The sequence below is a fragment of the Lissotriton vulgaris genome, chromosome 8 (assembly GCF_964263255.1).
Source record: "Lissotriton vulgaris chromosome 8, aLisVul1.2, whole genome shotgun sequence".
Taxonomy (NCBI): Eukaryota; Metazoa; Chordata; class Amphibia; order Caudata; family Salamandridae; genus Lissotriton; species Lissotriton vulgaris.
This window is the reverse complement of record NC_141696.1, coordinates 345,508,770-345,535,105: the sequence shown is the minus strand read 5'-3', so window position 1 is coordinate 345,535,105 and position 26,336 is coordinate 345,508,770. Positions and strand designations below refer to the sequence as shown.

Genomic DNA, 26,336 nt, shown 5'->3' with positions numbered 1-26,336 from the left:
CGTCCTGGCGCCCGACAAGGCAGCTACACAACACAACTAGATAAAACAACACAAGCAAATAACTAAGGGAATAAAAACGTTTTCAAAGCGCGACGAAAAGAAAGCAAATTGCTCATAGCGCGAATTGCCGGGGGTAAGGAGTTCCACAAAGCAGCGGCCTGCACTCGGAATGAGCGTCCACCGGCCCTGCTTCGCTTAAAGCGCGGCACCACGGCCAATTCGAGGTCTGCCGATCTCAAGGGTCGTGCTGGGATGTAATTGGCCATGAGGGTCGTAAGGATCGTTGCCGGGGACCCCTTCAAGATCTTATAGGCGACGCAGAGGACCTTAAACTGAATCCGCTGCGCCACCGGAAGCCAGTGCAGCGCTCGTATGGTGCTGGAGGTAGGACAGAATCTTGGGAGGCCTACCACCGCTCTCGCTGCGGCAAATCAGTGGCTATGGCCCAGAGGCATCGGGCCGCCATTTCCTTTATGGCAAGGGCTCATGGGATCCAGGACCCGACTGCGTCTTTCGTTGTGCAAAAAGCGCTACGTGGGTGGCAACGCCTTGAGGGTCGCAGAGTAGATGAAAGGCGCCCGATAGGTCTGGATAGGTTGGCCTTGTTGTTATCTGTACTTCCTGCAACGTGTTCATCCCAGTATGAAGCAGTGTTATTCCGAGCCGCTTTTGTGCTAGCATTCCATGGGGCTATGCGGGTAAGCGAACTAGTGGCAAGGAACAAGCAGGATACCATGGGGGGACTGTGCCGAGAGCACGTTCAAGTCAGGGGGGAGACAATGACTGTCTCATTTGTCAAGTCCAAGACCGATCAGGGTTCGATGGGGGACTGCATAATGATACGAAGGATTCCCGGGTCGTCCATGTGCCCGGTGGGTTGCGTTGAGGAATATTTAGCGCAAAGGGTGGCATCATGGGGGGGGACCTTGTTGAGACACGCTGACGCCACCCCACTGACGAGGTTTCAGTTTCAGCGGGTGCTTGCGATGTCGATTTCTGCCGCGGGCATGAACCCCGGCGAGTTTGGGACCCATTCCTTTCGGATAGGGGCTGCTACCGAGGCTACAGCCAGGGGTCTGAATGTCGATCAAGTAAAACGTGTGGGGCGTTGGTCCTCGAATTGTTATAAAAGGTATGTGCGGTTGCACATGTTGTGAAGCTGTAATGATGTACTCACGCTTCTTGTTTTTGTTTGGTTTCAGTTGCGCAAGCCTACGAGGCGGGGCGGACTGTGCAGTCAACCCAACACCGGGCCAGCGGTCAGACATCACCGGCTGCGAAAAAGGAGGTGTGGGTCGTGGGCCACTCATACGTGAGGCGTGCCGCGGACGTATTCAAAGCAGGTGACATGATTCACGTGGCTGGGGAATACGGGTACAGTGTGTCCTTCTACGGAAAGGGCGGGCTCTGTATTGACCAGTTTCGATCATTTTTCGAGGGTTTTGACGTAAATAATTAATTTACTCTCTTAATTTCTATGCAGGTAAGTACTTAATCAATAATAACTCAGATCGGAAAGAAAAAAACAGAGTCCGTGGTGTTAGAGTTCTTAGGGGTTTTATTCCTTAAAAAGGAATGGTCATGACCAGGATATCTGATTCTGACCACCACAGGGGTGTCAGAAGGGATAGAGCGCGCTACATTTTATTGACAATACATAGCTTATATACTTAATTCATATCATAAGCAACAGTGCAGGAGGCGTAACAGTTGAGAGAAGACAAGATAACAGTATACACGTGGTACTGGTACGTAATCAAGAGGCGTGAACTGGAGGTGTGTGCTAGAAACGTCACAGATAGGTGTCACAAAGGGGTGGCACTAACAGAATTGTTGCAATGTCAGCAGAAATCGGAAGCTTGGATGCGCGCGCAGCTGCATGACGTGTGAATGACGTGAAGCTGGAGGGTGCAGGGGACTTGACATTTACACTGACGGAAAGAGACAGAAGTCTGGCATGTCAGATCAACTTGTACTTCTATCATATCTGATATCTGATGTTTAGGAACCATATTATCTGGGCGGAAAGGTCTCTAGGGCAGAAACTATTCTATGCTAACTGTGGATGCGTGTATAAGCGCCTAAGTGTCTGCATGAGAAGTGTGGGGGGCACGGGGCCTTCCATGGAAGCATGGTAACAGAAGCTATGAATTACTTGCACTGAGACGGGTCGGCCCTTTGGCTCTGCAGCTGGGGAGGATGTTTACTGAAGCTAGTAGGCAGGAATGCATTCTCGAGGAGCGGAACAGATAACTCGAAGGTTATAGTCAGTCTTGGCAGAAAACAGGCTGAGCTGAGCGCGAGGGGCCGCGCTGGAAGTAAGTCAGAGTTCACGGGTACAGAGGCAGCCTGGGCAGAGGCTGTCAGAGTCAAAAGCCAGAAAATAGGCTCGATGGCAGAAATTCAGGGCCTACTTTGCCAGAGCAGAAAAACATATAAAGTACACTTCAAAAAGACGGTGGCATAGCATACTTAGGAATGGACCATTTAATCCATTCAGGGTGGATCTGAAAGAGGACAAGTTAACGTTGGACGCAAATGTATTTGCGTCTTCATAGCTGACACAGGAGGGAAGTTACATGTACTTTAAGCTGATACATGGAGTCGGTGGGGTACGCGCTAGGGAACATAACATGACCAAAAATTTATATTTCCTCATTCCCTCCTTGTTCCCTACGGACCCTTCATGAAATCTCGATCCTCATGAATCGATCAGTTTGTTCTTGTAACATCATTTGTTCTTCTTTCTTTCGTTTACGTTTTGAGAGAAAACTGGAATGTTCAATACAAGAGGTGGCACATAGTCCACAAATCGCTGGCCCACACTGCAGGCACAGGCAGCAACTGAATACTAGGACTAAGCCAATGCCTAGGAAGGATAGGATCTTCCATCCCCAAGCGGTTAACGTTGTCCAGAACCAACCGGACCAAGTCCAGGTGCCTGGATTCTGGTGTATCTGATTTGCAATTTTATGGAGACGGGTAATAGCTTGATATACAGATGGTGCGTTTTGTGGTATGAAAACACAGCAATTGACCCGATGACCTTACAAGCTCCACCTCTATCTGCCAAGATGACGTCAATAACAAGACGGTTCTGAAGGACAACAACCCGCATGGCGGACTGTTCTTCTGTTAGGTTACCTAAGGCGGAGGCAGTTTCATTCACTACTGCTTCAAGCGTTCTAGTTAATCTACGTATTAATTTACTATTCTGAACAGGTCCTAAAAAGAAAAAGAATCCTTTATTAAAATCGGTGTACTGTTCCCATGCCGTTTCTGTGTAGTCGACAAGTGGGATATCTCTTCTGGGTCTATTCTTTACTAGATTGGTATTTCTATGGTAATCAGGGGGAGCTAGGAAAACAGGTGGCAGAAGGAATGCAATGTAACAGGTACCATCCCAATCTGGAGGTAGACGTATGTATGCGGTATGACCACAAACAAAATAAGAATGACTAGCTTTAAAGGACGATTTTCCATGATCGCTGAATTCGACCACAGTAGTGCATTTACTATGACCTAAGTGTACTGAACCTTTCTTCCTGATACATAATTCACCAGTGACTGGCAATACTGACATAGTAGGTATAACAGGCGCGGCTTCGGATTCAACAGTAAGAATCATAAGGCTAATTGTATAATTACCTAATCCATATACTTCATTTTCTAGATCAGTTCCTATTCTAGTGGGTAGTCCCTCCTTATCAGGGTAACAGACGTCGAGCAGGACTAAGTTCAGGTTTCCCCAAACCCAGCCCCCATCGAAAACAGCAATATCAGGATCTAAGGAATTAATTATTTTAAACCATGCACCGCAAGAGCCATTGTGAGTGAATGGGTACGGAAAGAGGGGCAGAGCTCCCTTGTAATTCTGATAGGGAGGGAGTCGGCCACATATCCAGCAGTTTGTAGCATTGTTAGTCTGATGGGAATGGTGTAGCATACTAATAAATGTGTTGTTGCGCAGCGCAAGTCTGTAGGAAAGTTCGTGTGGAGGTAACTCACTAAAAGTGTGTTCAGCAGATACATTGTAGGCAGATTGGTCACGCTTGAAAATAGGGTAGTAGATAGGTAAAAGGATGCTAGCAACAATAATTAAAATACTCAGAATAAACATGATTAATAGTGTCACTATACAGTGACTACGAAGTGATTTACAGTATGTACGTTTCTTGGCTTCTCTCTCTCTCTCTCTATCTCGATCTAGGGGATACATGTCAGAAACTATTTAACCGATTCACCTAGGGGAGGACTTAAACAATTAAACTGTCTGACTTGCTAGATCGGAGTTTCATACGGTACTCTTCTTGGGGAGTTTTTTCTCGTTCAGATTCTGTAAAGTCTTTTGGCTCAACACAGTCTTTGGTGGGGGTTGACGAGTCTCGATCAGGTTTCAGTCCAAAAAATGTTTTCACATGACTCGTGTGAACCCACCCCTTTCTCCCTTCGATCTTCACGGCGGTCCTCGTGGTGAGAAGGACGGTCTTCGGCGATTTCCAGCGGGGCTCCAACGGACTCTTTCTATCAAAGTTGCGTACTAATACGAGGTCCCCAGGACGGACGTCATGTGGCTTTACATCAGTGTTGTCAGGGAAGGCTGCGGCAACCTGTGAACGACATGATTGGAGTGCAGACATCAAGGAGGCAAGGTAATCTGTCAACATGTTACAATCAACATCAGTAATCTTTTTCGGAATGGGCGTCCCCCACATATTCGGTGGTCTGCCAAAGACCACCTCGTACAGGGATAGCCCTGATCTCGAATGGGCAACCATTCTCATGTAGAATAGTGCCACTGGCAGGGCGACTATCCAGTCGACCCCTTTCTCCTGACATATTTTTGCAAGGCGTATCTTTAGTGTCTGGTTATGCATTTCTACCAGGCCTGCGGCTTCAGGATGTCGGACACAATGGAATTTCCACTGGTATCCCAGTAATAAAGAAACTTCTTTCATTAATGCAGATGAGAATGGCTGACCGTTATCTGAATACACGACACGAGGCAAGCCGTATCGTGGGAAGAATTCACGAACCAGCTGCTTGGCAGTGGTCGGAGCAGTGTAATCTGGGACTGGGTATGCTTCGGTCCAGCGGGACAGAGCACAGACAACTACGAGAACATATTTAAATCCTCGACAACGGTCCATCTGGATATAATCCATCTGGAGGACTTCAAAAGGGTGATCGGGAGGATGAAATCCACCTTGCTCTACAGGGACGCTTTTACCTGGATTGAACTGACAACAGATCATGCAAGTACGCACTTTCTGTTTCGCTGCTGCTCGTAAGTGTTTATTGTTCCAAAGATTTTGTAAACTGTCTAACATCGCTTTTTCTCCTAGGTGTGCTGGGCTATGTGCTGTATTTATCATGACTTGAACCATAGAGTCAGGGAGAAACCATGTAGATTTTCCCTTCGTCACCCAACCTTGATCTGTTTGGATCCCTCCTTGTTCAATCCATTTCTTTATTTCTTCTGGAGTAGCATGTGTCTGAATGTCGATAACATCTAGTGTGGGATCCCTGACTGTCATGCAGTGTGTCGGTCCTGTTGTCTTTGTCGTATCAATTGTCTGAGTGTGAGTCGATGCTGTATGTTTTGCTGTCTGGTCTGCCAGGTCGTTACCCTGGGAAACAGAATCTGTGACTTTAGTATGTGCTTTACACTTCATGACGGATATTCCTGAAGGCAGATGTATTGCTTCTAACAGTGCTTGAATGAGGGGACCATGTTGGATCTTGGCACCGTGAGAGGTCAGGAAACCTCGTTCTTGCCATAACATGCCGAAGTCGTGTACAACTCCGAACGCATAACGGGAGTCAGTGTATATGTTGACATTTCTGTTCTTGGCTAGAATACAGGCTCGGGTCAGAGCGATGAGCTCTGCCGCTTGAGCAGACAGTGTATCAATACGATGTGTTTCTTTAACTTCAGTTTCAGTGGTCACTGCATACGCGGCCACTAACTCTCCTGTACTTGTTCTCATACATGAACCATCCACATAAAGTGTCAGGTCAGGATTTGTCAACGGAACATCTGTTAAGTCTCGTCGGGGCTTTGTTACAGCATTAATGATCTCTATGCAATCATGCGGAGCTGGATCTGTCATAATTGTAGGTAACAGTGTTGCTGGGTTCAGGATGCTGCAGCGTCTGATTTCTATGTGTGGCTGGAATAGTGTTAATTCGTAACCTGTCAGTCGTGCTATAGTCAGGTGCTGAGTTTGGGTCCTGTTTAAAAGAACCTCTACAGAGTGTGGTACTTGTACTGTTAACTGATGTCCTAAAACAATTGAATCACTTTGTCTTATTGCTAACGCTGTTGCAGCTACTGACTTTAAGCATGCAGGGAGTGCCTGGGCTACCGAATCCAATGTACTTGAAAAATAAGCGCAAGGCTTATGTGAACCTGCCTGATCTTGAGTGAGGACAGACAATGCTGTACCGTCACGTTCTGTAACAAAAAGTGTAAACGGTTTGTTGTAACATGGTGTCGCTAAAACTGGTGCTTGACATAGTGCTTTCTTTAATTCCTCAAAGGCTTGTGTGTGTTCCTGAGTCCAAGGGAGGCCAGTTGAAGTTGCTGCCTCCTGCGTCGTTAACTGGATGAGTGGTTTAGCTAGAAATGCATATTGAGGAATCCATTGTCTGCAGTACGAGGTGAGGCCTATAAAGGCCCGCACTTCCTTTTGTGTCTGGGGTCGTGGCATGTTTACAATTAACTGAATGCGATCGGGAGTGAGCTGTCTCCCCACTGTGGACAGCAAGTGACCCAAGTATACAACTTGCTGAACACAGAATTGTAGCTTCGAAGGAGACACCTTGTGTCCCTTGTCGGCCAGGAAATGTAAAACTGTCAGTGATGCTTGTTCACATTCGGGCTCACTTCGTGCGGTGATCAGTAGATCATCGACGTATTGCAGTAAAGCGGTGTTAACTGGCATTTGAATACAATCTAGTTGTCTTTTCAGTGCTTGACTATAGATGCTGGGGCTTTCTGTGAATCCTTGAGGTGCGCGGGAAAATTTGAAACTTCGTCCATTTAAACTGAATCCGAAGAGATATTGGCTCTCCGGATCAATAGGTACACTGAAGAAAGCGTTCTTGAGATCAATTACAGTAAAGAACGTTGCTTCTGAATCAATAGCAGTCAATAGGGAAGAGATATCGGGGACCACAGGGTACTGTGGTACAATGCATTTGTTCAATTCTCGAAGATCAATCACCAGCCGATATACTGGCGGTGCATTGGGGTCTGTACGTTTAAGAATTGGAATGATGGGTGAATTACAGATATTGGAGTCGGTCTCTACGACCACTCCCTGGGCAATAAGCTCTTCAACAATTTTCAGTAAAGCCACTACAGCATCGGGTGGTAACTTGTATTGTCTGATTCTGGGTAGAACAACTCCTGTCTTGAGTGTAACACGGTATGGAGTGATATGCATACAACCTACGTCAGCTGGGCCTTTTGCCCATAGGTGATCTGGTACATTTTTCAATCTGACTTCAAATTCTCGTAAAACATAATGACCCTTGAAATCCCGTAGAAAGAGTCTAACTCCCTCCGGGGAACAGCATATTATAGCTCCTAGAGCCTTCAATGTTTTGATTCCTAACAGATTTTCTGGGCATGAGTTCGTAAGTAACAAATCTGTAACTCGTGATAATGGACCCACAGCCAAGGGTACTGGTTCCGATACTTCATTTACAATAGGCTGTCCTGAAAATCCAAGGGAAACATTCTGTGAGCCTGAGAGGGGTGCCCCTGGGACTTCATTATGACTGATTGTGGTGCGGCTTGCCCCTGTGTCAATTAAAAACGTTCTGTCTTTTCCCAATACGTGACTGTGTACATAAGGACCTTCTTGATCTACAGGAATTTCAATAAGAGGCAAACCACCTTCCCTCTCTAGGCTGTTTCATGTATATCGGGGGTAATCTGGATATGCAGATTGGGCATACTGGTACATCTGTTGCGAAACTTGCTGAGTCGCGGCAATGGGCTGTGGTCCTGCTACTGTCTGTGCTGTATGAGATGGAGCATGCATAGGCTGTGTATTCTGCATTGGCTGTACATTTTGTGAGGTCTGTTGCTGGACCTGGTCTTGTCTAGGCGGATGCGGTCTTTCTTTAGTTTTACCTGTTGCTATGTTATGTTTCAGGACTGGGCATTCATGTACGTAATGACCTGGCTGTTTACAGTAATTACATGTCCCCTTAACGGGAGCTGTAGTGTGACTTGTCTGGGTCCCACCTTTTCTCTGACCGTCGGCTGGGACCGTCTGAGCTACTAACATTTTCATCTTTGTGTCTTTCATACGTTTCTGTTCCTGATCTTGTTCTTCTCTAATTCTGTTCTGATGATACTGTAACATTTGTAACATCTGGGATGGCGTATTTGCCTGCCAAGTACTTTCAACTTTGTACACTCTATTTTTAACTAATGGTTGGGAGTTCTCGACTAGTTTTGATACAAAAAGGTGTGGATATGATTCGCTGCTTGGTTGTAGGCCACTATTTATAATGAAACATTTCTCGAATCTTGAATAGAAGTCACTAGTATCTTCATCATGTTTCTGTTTACAGGACGAGATGGCGTCCCAATCTTCCTTTCTAGTTGTCAATAATCTTGGCAGAACCTGTACTATTAATCCGGGTAATGCTTTAGTCTTGTCCCCAAGGCCTACCCCTGGGACCCGTTTGCTTTCTTCGTCTTCTATTTCTGCCCATGCAATCTTTGTGTCCCCCACCTCCCATTCTTTTTCCTTTAATTTCTCGTAAATGCCCGTGGGCAACAGCACCTTCAACATTTTCACGATATCATCATACGTGTAATCCCCCATTAGTAACATGTCTTTAAGCTCTCTGTGAAAACCTGCAGGGTCTTTATCATGACACAGAACTAGTTTCTTCATTTCTAACAGTTCTAACTTAGTCAGTGGCGTGTGCACATATACACGTTTCAAGGCGTGATCCGCACCCATAACTGGGTGTACTTCTCGTAAAGGGTTCTGACTTTCAATGCCACTCCCGCATTGCATGTGGTACGTTTTCCTTTCTGGAGGTGGGGCGGGAACATATTCAGAGCTTATGAAGGTGTTATATTTATGTCGTTGTTCTAGAATTATTTGTATTAACTTGGTACTGAAACCTCTCCATCTATCCATGAGTAGTGCTTCTAATGTTTCGTGTAAGGGACCTGGATCGGAATGTTTATTTCTGTATTTCGTGAGGAGGTGCTGAATCATGTATACACCTGCTAATTTCTGTTCGTCTGGGGAAAGGTTTAGAAACGTCTGTGCTAAGGTATCATCATTATATATGTCTGGATTCTCGGCCCATAAGATGGCTGACCGGGCTAGTTCTTGTTCATCCATCGAATTGAGTACATGGTACCCCATTCTTTCTCGTAGTCTTTTATCGGTCTCCTGGAACTGGTGTTCAGAAGAATTCGGGTTTGTTAAAGCAGAGAGAAAAACTCTCTTGTTTTCCGGACGGATGCCCTTCCTAAGGTAAGTTCCCTTACCTACATATGCTATAGTATCTGTAGCTCGTTCTGGTTCTTCAAGTTCTTCTTCCTCCTCGGAGGAAGCTTTGTCTTTCCCTTTCTGGTGTACCGTTATCACTGCTTTTCTAATTTTCTTGTACATACTGGCTATGCAAGCCCCCCTGTCATGTTTTCCATCGGCTATATTTTGACCCCACTTGTTCAGTGCATCTAATTCACTTTGATCTGTTCCGGGCCTGTCTCGTTCTCTTATTAAACAATTTATGAAAAATCGTAGTATCTGTGCTTGAATGTCAACCTTCTGTTTCTCCATTGCATCCTTGATACTGTCAGGGTCTTTCCCTGTCTGGACAAACTCGTATATTCTATCTAGACGGTCCTTCATTCCTACATAGCATAGCAAGATATCAGTAGCAGATCTTAACCGTAGTGATGCCAATATCATTAGATCGTCTTTACCGGGTACTGGATCATATCTACAAACGGAGATGTTTTCTCTGAGTGCGTCAAGGCGGGGTGACCTGAACGTGAGAGGACTCTGCATGTCTCTGAGATTGAATCTGGGTGTTAATGGCGGGGTCCGAAGACCCGCGGTCGCACCTCCTGAAGCGGATGCTTGGGCATTATCTCCCTGCGGAGTCTGGATCTGAACTTGAATTTGTCGTTTAGTAGGATCAGGTAGGCCTTGCTTCGGTAGGTCAATTTTGGGTGCGGGAAGTGGCGGGGCTGGCGGAGCGGGGGAGGTCTGTCGCGGTACCGGCGGAACATGATCTGGGGGCGGAGTGCCACCCCTGTCCCTGTCAGGAGGCAGAGCACGAACAGGCAAATTGGTGTAAGCTGGTGCTACATCCTCTAGATAAGAATTTAGGAATATGTCTTTAGTAGTCTTATGCATTACTTTAGTTGGAACTAATGGTGGCGGTAAGATTTTCGGTATTTCTGATAGGGCCTCAGGTGAACCCTCAGCCGCGAGATACATACCGTTTACGAGATTGTTTCGGGCACGGTCTATTTGTTCTGTTTTTACTCGGATCCCTTCAATAACTAATTCGTTTTCTTGGGCTTTTTCTGATTCTTTAAGTCTGTCTTCTCTACGGAGTGCTTTCTCAGCACGCTTATGTGATTCCTTACGCCAAAATTCTATGGCGTCTTTCTGAGATTGTCTAGCTTTCTTTTTCCATAATGCTTCTTCTACCTTCATGATGCACTCGGCATCCCAGGTTCCGGTAGTGGGCCATCTGTGTCTTTCGTCTAGATGCTTGGTATAGTCGGCCCATAAGTCTAGATACAATATGGCATCTATGCCATGTTTATGATACATAAAGTTGCCTGGAGTGTCCCTAGGGGGGATAGGAATGTCTTCCTCCAGTATCCCTTTCCTAGTTCCTATCTGCTTTAACTTGTTGAAAAACGGCATCTTGTTTACTTATTACTGAATACTCAATCCTTACTCCTTAATACTGGTTACAGCTAGTTTATACAAGAAACACAATAATGCACATTTAAACGGTCACATTCATACCACGACATTAATTACATGAAAAGACATTTGAGACATAGATGACTACCCTCTATACTGGATGTACTGCTAAACAATACAGATACACTGGTGTAACAGTGCAGAAATTCAGAAATTCAGAATACTAGATATACTGCTAAACAGTACAGATACACTGCCTAAAAACAGTGCAGACCGGACTTGTGTACCCAAACCCGTCTAGATACGTCCCAGCAATGGTACTCACCGGGAAGCACGGAAACAGAAGGCCTCGGAAAACTCGACTGGACTCGACTCAGTACTTCGGAAAACTTCGGAAAACTTCGGAAAACTTCGGAAACCTGGTGGGCCTCTTGACACCTCGGACCTTGCTTCTTTCGGCTAGGCTCTGGTCGGGATCCTCCGCACTCCTCACCGCCTCGTCTGGGCACTGATCGCAGTCTTCGTCACCTCCGTGGGTCAGAGGGAGATGCAGGAAATCCTGCCGGTACGCGTAGGTTCCATCTAACTGATGGCAGGGGACAGAGCTTGCAATGCGCCAACCGGCGCGTGAGGTGGGGGAGGGGTCCCTATTCGGGCGCCAAAATGACGTCAATAATTAATTTACTCTCTTAATTTCTATGCAGGTAAGTACTTAATCAATAATAACTCAGATCGGAAAGAAAAAACCAGAGTCCGTGGTGTTAGAGTTCTTAGGGGTTTTATTCCTTAAAAAGGAATGGTCATGACCAGGATATCTGATTCTGACCACCACAGGGGTGTCAGAAGGGATAGAGCGCGCTACATTTTATTGACAATACATAGCTTATATACTTAATTCATATCATAAGCAACAGTGCAGGAGGCGTAACAGTTGAGAGAAGACAAGATAACAGTATACACGTGGTACTGGTACGTAATCAAGAGGCGTGAACTGGAGGTGTGTGCTAGAAACGTCACAGATAGGTGTCACAAAGGGGTGGCACTAACAGAATTGTTGCAATGTCAGCAGAAATCGGAAGCTTGGATGCGCGCGCAGCTGCATGACGTGTGAATGACGTGAAGCTGGAGGGTGCAGGGGACTTGACATTTACACTGACGGAAAGAGACAGAAGTCTGGCATGTCAGATCAACTTGTACTTCTATCATATCTGATATCTGATGTTTAGGAACCATATTATCTGGGCGGAAAGGTCTCTAGGGCAGAAACTATTCTATGCTAACTGTGGATGCGTGTATAAGCGCCTAAGTGTCTGCATGAGAAGTGTGGGGGGCACGGGGCCTTCCATGGAAGCATGGTAACAGAAGCTATGAATTACTTGCACTGAGACGGGTCGGCCCTTTGGCTCTGCAGCTGGGGAGGATGTTTACTGAAGCTAGTAGGCAGGAATGCATTCTCGAGGAGCGGAACAGATAACTCGAAGGTTATAGTCAGTCTTGGCAGAAAACAGGCTGAGCTGAGCGCGAGGGGCCGCGCTGGAAGTAAGTCAGAGTTCACAGGTACAGAGGCAGCCTGGGCAGAGGCTGTCAGAGTCAAAAGCCAGAAAATAGGCTCGATGGCAGAAATTCAGGGCCTACTTTGCCAGAGCAGAAAAACATATAAAGTACACTTCAAAAAGACGGTGGCATAGCATACTTAGGAATGGACCATTTAATCCATTCAGGGTGGATCTGAAAGAGGACAAGTTAACGTTGGACGCAAATGTATTTGCGTCTTCATAGCTGACACAGGAGGGAAGTTACATGTACTTTAAGCTGATACATGGAGTCGGTGGGGTACGCGCTAGGGAACATAACATGACCAAAAATTTATATTTCCTCAGTTTGTTAGGGCGGACAAGGTCACCGCCGTCTGTAGTCATAGTACATCTTGGGGGCAATGATTTGGTGACCACTGGTAGACGACTTCTTCTTGAGGCGATGCTTTCCACGGTAAGTTGGTTAGCGAGAAGAGTTCCAGGGTGCACAATTGCATGGTCCCATATGATCCCACGGAAAGTGTGGCGGGGGGCTCTTTCGGTCTCTGCTCTGAATCATTCAGTAAGGAAAATTAATAATAAAGTGAGTAGACTGTTCCGTTCAAGTACACTGCATTCTATTTCGCATGGTTGTATTAAAGGGGACAGTATGTATTTGGGGGATGGTGTTCATTTGTCTCGGATGGGGAACGAGTTACTCATAGGAGACCTGATAGCTTGGTTGAAAACTTTAATACATGACCTTTAGGCAGGAGGGTTGTGGGGGGTCCGGATAGCCGGTCAACTATCCGGCCTGTGGCGGTAAGGTCATGATCGGTGAGCAGTAATTGGAGGATCCCTATGGGTGGGCGTCACCCATTACGGATGGGAGCGCTCAAGGGAGGTGGCCATTGGCCCCTCAACGGGGAGACGGTACCTTCTAAGGATGGGCCGCCGAAAGAAAAAGGAAAGGCGGTCAAGGCCCCTTCCTGGGTAGGAGGGGCTACAGCCCCCTCCTGGGGAATTTCCCGGGGCCAGGACATCTGCGACGGCAGATGTGGTAAGTTGTGTGGGGTTTGGGAGGGGGTCTACGCTACCTTCTAGATACCTCACACGTGTCCTCGGACGACCTTTAAATGGCGTCGAGTTTATTGGGGCCCCCGTCAAGTCAAGGGAAATTGGTAAATGCACTTGAGGTACACCTCTGTGCGGTCGCCCCTCACAAGTGAGGGGGATATGTCTGGTTTAGGGATCTTGACACCGGTTACGACCTTGCCGTTGGCCCTTAAACGTTAGGATGTACAATTTCAAGTTAAATGTTTTGTAGGATGTTAGTTCGGCTAGGAGAACCTTTGTATTAGAGAATATGTTAAGGTTAGCCAAACATCGCAATGTGGAAATGAAATTGTACATTAATATGAAACTGTTATTTTAATGTTTTAATTTTGTTTCATATTTTAATAAATACGGCCGGGAGGGTCACTCCCGCCCGTCTTCCAAAAGTTCAGAACCGTTTCCGGTGTCCCATCCTTGGGGATTGTGTTGAGAGGGGGTGGCGGGTATCTCAGCCATATGGAAAGGGGCGACCATTCGGTCCCCCCGAACGTATGGCGGAGTACCACGATCCCCCCGGGAAGCCATCTTGGGCGGGAGGCGCGTCTCGGCTGGTATGCCCGAAGCGGCGTAGCCGGGGCGCGCTCTTTTCCCGCCCTGGAGTGGGCTGGCCTAGACACTGACGCGGCCGGCCACGCCCTTTGGGGCAGGCAGGGGCGGGTTTACGCCCGCCCTGAAGACGGATAAAAGGAGCAACAAGCCAAGAAAGCCTCCTCTTGTTCCTGTGCTCTAAAGCTGCACCTCCTCGCTGCACGTGAGCTCGAGACGGAACGAAGAGCCAATTTTGACCCACCCACCAGCCCCTGAGGACAGCAAGTGGTTTTGAATAAAGTTTGATGTGGTAACGCTAATTTTTGCAGGTTGTGATGATGGTCGTGATAACTTTGAATATGCAATAAAGAATGGTCAAATTGTAGTTTGTTTTTGCAAATAAAGTAATGATGCACTAGTGTTGATCAGTAATCATGCCTTTTAATAAGTGGTAATTGTTACTGTCTTTTAGTATTTAGTCATTTAGTAATTTAGTTAGAATTGTCGTATTTATTTTGGTCGGGCGGTAAGGTCATGATCGGTGAGCAGTAATTGGAGGATCCCTATGGGTGGGCGTCACCCATTAGGGATGGGAGCGCTCAAGGGAGGTGGCCATTGGCCCCTCAACGGGGAGGCGGTACCTTCTAAGGATGGGCCGCCGAAAGAAAAAGGAAAGGCGGTCAAGGCCCCTTCCTGGGTAGGAGGGGCTACAGCCCCCTCCTGGGGAATTTCCCGGGGCCAGGACATCTGCGACGGCAGATGTGGTAAGTTGTGTGGGGTTTGGGAGGGGGTCTACGCTACCTTCTAGATACCTCACACGTGTCCTCGGACGACCTTTAAATGGCGTCGAGTTTATTGGGGCCCCCGTCAAGTCAAGGGAAATTGGTAAATGCACTTGAGGTACACCTCTGTGCGGTCGCCCCTCACAAGTGAGGGGGATATGTCTGATTTAGGGATCTTGACACCGGTTACGACCTTGCCGTTGGCCCTTAAACGTTAGGATGTACAATTTCAAGTTAAATGTTTTGTAGGATGTTAGTTCGGCTAGGAGAACCTTTGTATTAGAGAATATGTTAAGGTTAGCCAAACATCGCAATGTGGAAATGAAATTGTACATTAATATGAAACTGTTATTTTAATGTTTTAATTTTGTTTCATATTTTAATAAATACGGCCGGGAGGGTCACTCCCTCCCGTCTTCCAAAAGTTCAGAACCGTTTCCGGTGTCCCATCCTTGGGGATTGTGTTGAGAGGGGGTGGCGGGTATCTCAGCCATACTTGTGATAACACTCAATATGCACTGAGGCAAAAAAGAATCATGATGAAAACAAGCCAGCTCTTGGCATGGCTGTGGGGAGGGGGGAAGGGGGGAGAAGAAACGAGAGACACGGCCTAGCGACCGTGAAAGTGAAAGTATGGCCGGCCGTGAATAATTAGGGGAGGAGAAATGCCTGTAACAAGAGGCTAATGCGGGGAGAGTGCGAGGACAAGCATGAAAAACAAGATCTTGGCAGCACAAAATGAGACGGAGGGCATTGCTGTAGGGAGGGGGGAGGAGAAATGCGACACGGCCTGGCGGCCGTGAAAAGTGCGAAATGATCCCTTTCAAGTGAAACTGCTGGCGGCAGATGGCTGGCTTTCATGTGCACGCGCTTTTCAGGTCAATGCGCTTGCGCATTGAGCTCTCTTGTCACGGGCACAGCATGAAATCGCCCAATGGTTAAACTCTTGTTAAGCCCCTATATTCTCGCACGCTCAATGCGCAAGCGCATTAACAGGCGAGACCTAAAAATGAAACTTCAATATTTAATTTTTTCTTTTTAAACGCATCCTGTTTTCCTAAAATGGGCTGCATTAAAAAAAAAATCTTTAAAAGATTGCTTTATTAAAAAGAAATCACAGTCTTGGTGGTCTGCTGACCTCAGAAGGCCATAATCCCTGTGATTCCGAATGGGCAGCAAACTGTGGCACACCTAATTAATATTCATGATGTAGGTTGATTTACGACCCACAAGGAATCTCAATGAGTTTCATATATTAGGAATACTGATTTCCTAATTGTGATCCAGAGTGAAATGCAATTTGGAAATCAGGTCCTGATTTCGATTTTGGCGCAGTTGCGCCGGCTCACTGCCGGCACAGCTGCGCCAAACCCACGCAAGCACTGCTCACCGTATTACGAGTTAAACTCTTGTACGGTGGACGGTCCTTGCCCTTTCCCATGGCGGTGTCTATAAAAGAGGCACCGCAATGGGAACGGCAAAAAAGTTCCAGCATGGCATGGATGGTGACATCCATGCCGTGCTGGAACTTTGGGGGAATACAGACAGGGGGGGGCACATGTTGTGCCCCCCTAAATGAATTCCCATGGTGTGGGGGCATCGGGCCATTCAGGGCTCCCTTTGGTCCTGCACTGCCAGTTTTTTCATGGTGGTTCGCCTACCATGAAATGGCTGGCGGTGCAGGAACTCGTAATGTGCTCAGCGTGACTGTGCCAGTCCCGCTGAGCATACTACAATGTGGTGCACATCTGTCACCGCCAGGAAACAGTTGCTACCTGACGCAGCTGGCGGTCCTCCGCTGCAACGACTTTGCAAGTCATAATGCAGCAGACGGACCACCATGAGTCTGGCAGTCTAGTCACTGCCAGACTCGAAATCAGGCCCTCAGTATTCCTAATGTTTGTACATCTGGCCCAGAATGTGCTTATTTAACCCATCATTTCTCACTTTAAACTCAGTATACAGTGCTGCATGAGCATTGTGTTATTGCAAGCCAGGTAAATCGTATTTTCCCTTTCTAGCAGGAAGACAAATTACCCCTTAACCCCCACTATTTAGTTATGCTGTTTCCCATAATGTGATGGAAGACACAGAAAACAGGTCAATTTATTTCCAGATGACCACAGGCTAGTCAAACGTTTTTGTGGGGCCTGGACCAAAAACATCATCTAGGGCCTGACTGGGGTATCTTTCTTTATGCAAGGAAGCTTGAGCACCTGATTTTATGCATCAAAGTGTATTCCCTGGAAAGAAAACAGGTCAGCTCTTGCACATGGTTTCATCTAGAGGTATTTTTGCCTTAGCTGTCTCATCGTTAATGAATAGGGCTTTGCTTTCTGAGAGCGTAAAACACATTTTACAGAAGGACCACAGATCAAAGCTTGGAATGGAAAACATTGAGAAATTTCTACTTTTTTTTTAAAAAAAGCACTTTGGGAAAAAGTTTGGAATTTCAAATGTTAAAATGCATCTTTCATCAAACTATCTATCTGGGCTCTGACTCTGATATGAGGAGCCCTTTGCTGTCACCAGGGACCAAGGCAGACTTCATGAAAATACAATAAGCAAACAATGCTGGCGGGTGAGTTTTGAGGTTGTCCATACAGCTGTTACAAGGGAGCACAGAGAACCTTGTTGGATCGCTAAAAATGTTACAGTAATCGTGTAATATATTTACAGCTCCTCGATAGTTACATTGTGGCTGGGCGCTGCTGGTTACAGAATTACACAAAGCGGTTACAACCCAACGTTACATTGTGTCCGCCTTGTGGCTGTGAGCAAGCACTGAACTACAAACTAACAAAGCAAAACCCATGGGCAAAGAGCCTGGTCATGTTACCAAACGAATGGAAGCACAGGCCAAAAATATGATTCAAGCCCTCGCCCAAAGCAAGTAAAAAGAGTGGAGTCAAGCTCAAATTATCTTTCAATGTCAGATGGATCTCTTCCTATGACATTATGGGTAATATTAAGATAAAGGATTAACCTGAAAACAAACTACACTGTAATTATATTCCCTTAAAGTGCTAGCCCAAAAGAAGAATAAGTTAGTTACTCATAAAACATTGTTTTAGTGTTCTTTTACCAACCATACCTCCATTCCCATGTTATCCATTGTCCTCCATAGGTTGTTGTAATCTAAGTAGGCAATAGGGTTCCATACGGGTGGAAACGCCCCCTTGAAAGGGTATGATTTGCCCTGGAAAAGAGAAGACAATGTGATAAAGTCATCATTTCAAAACACAACACCATGCATCTTAGTAAATCATCACTTAAGAACCACACCGAAAGTGCATTTTTGGGGATAAATAACTGATATGAGCTCTTCATCCCAAAGGCTTCACAGACCTCTTGTCCTTTTAACACTTTAGACTCATACATCTCCCAATTTTCCTTTCAAATGATGCACTACTGAATCCCAGTTTTATCACGCGATCCATAAAGTGTAATGCAGGAGTGGGTAGATGTGATGCACACCTCAACATTTATGATAATGCAGTTGAGCCCACCCATGATGGCAACTCTGATCTTGGCATTGCACAGATGTCTCGAGGATACCATTCTTGACAATACACGTTGCTAGTGATGTGCCTGAGGCTCAACTTGTTAAGCTACAATCCTTAGGGAGGACCACCACTCAATACTAAGATCAGGCCAAAGCAGGAACAGAGTCACAAAAACAGTCCCCTTTGGGTAGCTACAATTCCAACACATTCATACTTAAAACAGGAACCTTTTATCACCAAAATATAAACAGCGTTAATCCCACAAATTCCATATGGGTCAATTGAACATTTCATATTTATTTTTCATATATTAAAAAACGTGAAATAACATATATATATATATATATATATATATATATATATATATATATATATATATATATATATATATATATATATATATATATATATATATATATATATATATATATATATATATATATCCGCACTGTCCTTCTCACTGCGCCAGTCTGCAATCACCGACCCCACACAGGAAAGAACAGGAAGACCCAGAGTGCAGGTGAGTTTAGTTTATTCGATAGCACACCACGGCAGCATAACGTTTCGGCCTGCACAGAGGCCTTGGTATATAGAGGCCTTGGTAGAGGCTTTTATATATATATAAAACCAGAATTGAACCTGCAGTTTAAAAAGCAAAAAGACAATTAAAAAATCATGCACATATCAATACGTTGTCCGAATTAGCTAATTTTGACAACCTATTGATAGATGTATGATTTTTTTAATTGCCTTTTTTTAAACTGCAGAATCAATTATGTTGTTATATATATATATATATATATATATATATATATATATATATATATATATATATATATATATTCCACAACGTCACTTCACCAGGTGGCCGAACACTGCAGCAGGTGCATCCTTACCGGTGGGTGAAAAACGTCTTGCCTTTTAGCAACTTTACAAACACACTGGGCACTCCTGGATTATGCAATATGGTTTTATTTTGGCAAATGCATTTCGGTATCTTTAACCTTCTTCAGTGCCGAAACCCTATGGGAATGCGATATTCAGCTTCCAGTCAATTTATACAATACTGCACTCCTTTGGTGGGGCTTCAACCAACTCGGAACGGCACATCCTTCATTAGGCACTGGAGAGCGGAACGGTAGGGCCTCAATGTCCCACAATACACCATCAACACTCATAAATGTCCGTTCTCCGTGTTTCAAAATCAATGGGCTTTTTCATTATTTTGCCAATATTCGTGTCGTTTCGAGTGTAAAGTCCTTTCATCTTTACAGAAGCTATGCATGCTCCCTTCGCTTCCCGCTGTTGTTAACGTCACAAACGCTGGTGCGTGACCCTCACATGGTCGAGGCACCCCAAACTTGAATAGTTCCTGTCTTCATCAGACACCCAGCGTAGGCACGCGGGGGTTCGAGCACACCAAATTGTATTCCACAACGCCACTTCAACAGGTGGGCGAACACTGCAGCGGGTGCATACTTACCAGTGGGTGAAAACCGTCTTGCCTTTTAACAACTTTACAAACACACTGGGCACTCCGGGATTATGCAATATGGTTTTATTTTGGCAAAGGCATTTCGGTATCTTTAACCTTCTTCAGTGCCGAAACCATATGGGATTGCGATATTCAGCTTCCAGTCAATTTATACAATACTGCACTCCATTGGTGGGGCTTCCACCAACCCGGAACGGCACATCCTTCATTAGACACTGGAGAGCGGAACGGTAGGTCCTCAATGTCCCACAATACACCATCATCACTCATAAATGTCTGTTCTCCGTGTTTCAAAATCGATGGGCTTTTTCATTATTTTGACGATATTCGTGTTGTTTCGAGTGTAAAGTCCTTTTATCTTTACAGAAGCTATGCATGCTACCTTCACTTCCCGCTGTTGTTAATGTCACAAAAGCTGGTGGGTGCCTCTAGGCCCATAGGAATGGATGGGGAAGTATTCCTTAATTGCGATTCTCAATTAGAGAATCGCAATTAAGGAATTTTAAGAAATCGCTATTTTTATAGCGATTTCTTGATGCATTGCATTTTGCAATTCCTTAATTGCGATTCCTTATTTTTCAGAACTAAGGAATCGCAAAATGCAATATTGATGCATGTGCCTGCTAGTGTGGACAAATTCCCATTTAAAGCATATTAAACACTAATACAGGTCCACAGGTCTATCAGGTTCAGGTAACCTTACAAAGTCGCAATGACCTCACACACAAAAAGAGGGCTTAGAGAGGAGGAAAAATATTAATTCTGTTCAACAAAAACCAAAACAAACACAAACCGCCTGAAGGAAAATCCTTAAAGGAGGACGGATCCCCATCACTCACCTAGGTGACATGCTTCATCATCTGGGATCTCCTCCTCCTGGTTACAACCTAAGGTAACTAAGGGCTACAACCTTCCGTCTACCAGAAGGGAGTTCACAGATGTTTTCAAATGAGCTCTTTCAAGAGGAGTTCTATAGTATCTATCCAGTATGATGAACAAAAAGTATCTGATTGACGGGCCGTCTGTGAGGTCATAACGACTTTGTATGGTTACCTGGACCTGATAGACCCGTGGACCTGTACTAGTGTTTATTATTCAGATTACAACCTGTCATTAAGAAACACACCCTGGCCCGCATTATCCAGCTATCTTCAGTTTCATGAATCACTTTCCTTCAACAGGCCATATATATGTTTCATAAAATGAGGTGCTGTCCTCTGGAAGGGTTTTATTTGGACAATGCAAGGTAATGAGAACGTTGGTGGATAGTGTAAACTAAATGAAGCAACATGAAAAAGCCTAATCTTGATCGAATTTGATGGCCTGGGGCACGCAGATTCAAAATATTGAGATACAGGCATAGCTGCAACATGAGGCCATTAAAGACAAGAACATCCTTATAGCATTCCCCACTTCATCCAACTCAGATCCTCTATTGCGAGCTCTTGTGAACTCCCCCCAGCTTGAACTCAGCCTCAAAATGATTTTAATATACATCTGCATAGACTAATGCTATGGTAAATGACTGAGCAATGTCATCTTCATCCACTGATCTTCAATGGAGAAATAGTGCACCAGCAAGCTGGCAATCACCACTGAGTTCTCAGCAAAGGCTTATCTGAAAAGTTTGTGGGGCTCCTGTAGCAAAAGCCATGCAGGGCCCTTTTCTGGTCTATAATGACACCTATGGATGGTGGAGGTTGCCTGCCTTATCAAGTATATCAGACTACTTGCATTAGCGATACATAAACACATTTTGCAGAAGCTGCAAGGGTCTCTGCAAAGTGGCGGGCCAGTGAAAAACAGCTCAGACTCGTTCTTGTCCATCCCTTTTTACAGCCCTATTTCATTCACTCGAAAACATCTTTTACCTCAAAGAAATGCTTTGCTGCTTCAACCATATTTCACAAGAGGCTTCCATCAAGAAGGATATGGGCCACTGAAATCCTCAATTTGCAGTTGCTGCCTGCCCCCGCAGATGATATTATGCACCAGAATGGAACTTAGGAATTGCTTAGAAAAATAATGAGGGCTGCAGAGTGATGCTCCACATGACATGGCCCCTGTAACCGTCTCTGCCTTTCAACAGTAACTCAAAAAATCTGATCAATACAGTTCCAAGTATAGCAGGTGCTTGGGAATCCCTCTTCCATGCGCCAGAATTCAGAATTTTAGCACAGCAGACTCTGACATTTCATGACAAATCCAGCCCATGTTTCACATTCGCTTCACTGGTCAAGGAAGGAGAGAAACACAAGTGAATGAACCTGACTATTTGAAGTGGCTGCAGAAGACACACAAAAACAGAAGACACTGTGGAAGGGAGAATGCTTAAGAGTCCCACCAATGGAAGGGGAGGTGACACTGCCTAAGACCCTACCAAGGATGGAATAGGCCAAGAGCCAGCCATGTGATAGGCCACGGAGACACAATTACAGAAGCTAATTAAATTGTAAGCACTAGGGGGTGCTTGTCCAGAGGTACAAGTGCACTCAAAAAGAAAGGAACAGTACGATAAAGATGATGAGGAGATAACAACTCCTGTACTTTAGTGTAATTATATTTTCCACATTCCATGGATAGGTGTGAAAAAATAACATCCAGGGATTAATGGATATAAAACATGCAGCATCATTTATCTTGCACAATCAGATTGTGAAACAAAGATTATAGACTCTATAACAGGGCGGGGTTATATTGCAGTGAGTATCGTGGCTGATTTCCAAAACCATCTGCAATTTGTCAAGTCATTCCTGCAATTTATTAACCCAAGGATAACTTATTCTGCTGACACACAAATTAATATGAGTAAGAGTGGTGCAAAGTGATACTGTACAATGAATGAATACAATACATTGCTGTATGCGTTCGGTATTTAGATAACATTGATTGACTTTCTGTACCCAGAAAAGCCTTAAAGGTCAACCAAGACTGATCTTGACTACACTTCGGTAAAAAGAACAACACATGCAACACTGGGGTTGCACAACCTTAAAGCGAGTCTGGGCAGCCACCATGAGTTACCACATTCAGGGGTCAGCAAGAGTGTGCCAGATGTCTGCACAGGGTGCAAACGTGGATTTTATTGTGGGTGAGGGGCACTAAAACAGCAAAATACAGTTTTCTCTGTGGTTAAAATCTTGGCACCATTTCTGGCACCACAAGATCACTGGAAGCGTTTCTGAATCCATCAATTTTCGCTTCAGATAGAGGACGTTTACAGTGCAACAGACAATCCTGAAAGTGCCAATTGTCTCATTGAAATGTGGAACAAAAGCACCCAATATTCTGTGTCCTCAGAGATTCATCCAAGCTTAGTGATGTTCCCTTTCAAACAATAGCAAAATTCAATCAAAATTACTCATCCCACAATTCTGTGGGACTTAGAAAAGCATGCATGGATTCTATTTTACATGATAATTCCATCCTGACTATGGCTGCAAAACAGTAAACCTTTAATCGCCAAGAGTTAGCCAACCACGTTTGCATTTTTGTACAAATCCACATATAAAAAAAAAAATGTCTTCAGGTTTATGCAAAGTCTTAAAAAAGTTATTGAAGGAAAAATATACAATAATAAGCACTCTGTGAGACAGCACTTTGCCATCCTGAGTTGATCAGCAATGCAGTGCTAACTACTCCCACAATTTACTCACTGGAGTCAAACCAGGATGGGTACTGCCTTTCTGAATATCTGGGTGTCCCTAAACTTAATACTGTACTACTTAGGGATGACCCCAAATCTCCTGATCGTGCTCTACTGCATGTGGGGATAGGACTCAGCCTCTCCTCTCGCTAACGTCAAGAGCCTATCTCTGCCTGCTACTGGGATCATCTCCCACGAGAGCGCCCCCCAAGATGAGCCCTCTTTATCCATTACGCACATAACGAAATCTGATTCACCAACCGAAGGGGGGGCAGGAATATAGCCCTGCCAAACTGCTGAAGGTCCTGATTTCTTGCCGTAACAGAATTTATAAGCCCGGAAGAGAAATGTGAACCGCACCCTTTCCCTCAAAACAAGCCAGTGAGCATTATGCTGAGCCACTGAAACTTGATTAAATTTACAAAGATTGCATGCAGTTCATATTGCAAAGTTCTGAATATGTTATAAAACAGAGAAATAGTTTGCAGGCAAGTTAGGGCAAAGGTTATTGTAATAATCCTATCTGAATAGAACACAGGTCATTACTTCAATTGAATGTTTTTCCTTAGGGAAGTAAGGAAAATTCCTTCTTAACATTCACAGGATGTGAAGCCTGATGAGAACAAGGTATTGCTTTGCACCTTGCAAGATCTTTCCTGATCACACTGTCAAAGTATTATGTTTTAGGTAGGCTTCAGAGAAGGACATTTCTCCATGGCCACTGTACTGGTCTTGGGGCCAGACTGAACATTCCCTTCAGGCATCTTTGTTGCCCAGAAAATGCCATTTATTCTTTACTAGCAGCCGTTGTCCGGGTATGAATTGCTGCCGGCCAGTAGTATATTGTTTTGTAGGATTTCGTTTAGATAGCATTTCTTATCTGTAACAGGCCTGTGAAACGCTCCGATTCACAGTGCACTGCTGATGCACTTAAGAGTGCGTGTTCAGTAGTGTGTGAACTCGAGTTTCCCTACTTTATTTTTCCTTGCAATATTATATAGCGCGAACTCGACAACATGGCATGAGCACATTTTACATTACAGAAGAACACATTCATTTGTGGTAGGCACGGGTAGACAAAGCGATTTGCCTGGAATCACAGGATGTTGAGCTGATGCCGAGATTCGAACGTAGCTCCCCAGCTCTAAAGTTCGCAATGCTAGAACTTGTGGCGAGAGGTGTGTCTAAAAGTGTATGTCGTGCTGGCCATCAATGAGAGAGACCTGTGCATTTTTCAAATGGGTGGTGAAAAAATTTGAGTATGTTGCTGCGGGCCGCCGTGCCACCAATGTACTTACCGGGGGAGGGTAAACACCCATTATTCCGCAACTTTCTTTCCGCATACCATCACTGCGCATACTTTCATTACGAAAGTACCATGACTCCGCAATGGCATTATAACGCATGGCATTACATTTTATATGCTTTTACCACGCGTACATTTACAACGAAATTCGTTGTAAATGCATGAATGGTAAAAGCATGTTTTTTTATGTTTGGAAAAGGTAAGTATGGGTATAGGGGTATATGTTTTGGGGTACTGAGGTATATGTTTTGGGGTGTTTGGGTATTTTAAGGGTTCAGATATAGTTTTGGGTTATGGGGTACAGGGGTAGTTTTAGGGATCAGGGCTAGGTTTGAGTTTTGGGGTATAGGGATATTTTTAGGGTTCAGGGGTAGGTTTGGGTTTTGAGGGTATTTTTAGGGTTCAGGGGTAGGTTTGGGTTTTGGGGTACAGGGGTATTTTAAGCGTTCAGGGCTAGGTTTGGGTTTTGGGGTACAGGGGTATTTTTAGGGTTCAGAGCTAGGTTTGGGTTTTGGGGTACAGGGGTATTTTAGGGTTATGGGGTAGGTTTGGGTTTTGGGGTGCAGGGTTATTTTTAGGGTTCAGGGCTAGGTTTGGGTTTTGGGGTACAGGGGTATTTTTAGGGTTCAGGGGTAGGTTTGGGTGTTAGGGTACAGGGGTATTTTAAGGATTCAGGTATAGGTTTGGGTTTTGGGGTACAGGGGTATTTTAGGGTTCAGGGGTAGGTTTGGGTTTTGGGGTACAGTGGTATTTTTAGGGTTCAGGGCTAGGTTTGGGTTTTGGGATAGAGGGGTATTTTTAGGGTTCAGGGGTAGGTTTGGGTTTTGAGGTATAGGGGTATTTATAGGGTTCAGGGCTAGGTTTGGGTTTTGGGGTACAGGGGTATTTTTATGGTTTAGGGATAGGTTTGGGTTTTGGGGTACAGGGTATATTTATAGGGTTAAGATGGGTTAGTGTTTAAGGGTGTTGGGGTTTTTTAAGGAGTAAGGGTGGGTTATGATTATGGGGTGCAGGGGTATTTAAAGGGAGCAGGGTGGGATTAGCACACAATATGAGACATGGCATGAAGGGCGGAACATACCACACGCCCCCAGCGTTTGTCACGCCCCCAGCACATGCCCACAGCACAACGCAGACACACCCACAAGGGACTACTTTGCTGGCATGGTTATTTTACCTTTTAAATGTATATGGTGGGCGTCTGCATAGCCTATGTCCTTCTGCTGCAACTGCCCTTTCCAACTCTGTATTGGGTGTTGTGATTGGTGCTGTGGTTCCTGAGATTAATCGCCTCAAAGGTTTGGGCTCTCTCTTTATTATATTAGTATGGATTATTAAGGTTTGAAAATCTGTGTCTCATCCAATGCTGAATTGTCCAAATGCAGCCTTTCAGTTTAAAAACAGAGTCTTGTTATCCAGCCTGACAACAACCTTATTGTTGTCAGTATATGATAGTATATTACAAACAAAAGATATGACCAGCTCGGACTGAGGACATACATTAGAGTT

The 26,336-nt window shown here is 45.0% G+C and overlaps 1 protein-coding gene across 1 annotated transcript in view; it reads right to left on the bottom strand.

The window, feature by feature from the left end:
• Positions 1–26,336, bottom strand: part of LOC147697030 (amine oxidase [flavin-containing]-like) — a 335,947-nt gene that overhangs the window by 143,303 nt on the left and 166,308 nt on the right. Inside the window, exon 4 of the mRNA XM_086934107.1 lies at positions 17,969–18,073. Within this exon, the coding sequence (XP_086790233.1) occupies positions 17,969–18,073 (105 nt within the window). The remainder of the gene's footprint in view (positions 1–17,968; positions 18,074–26,336) is intronic.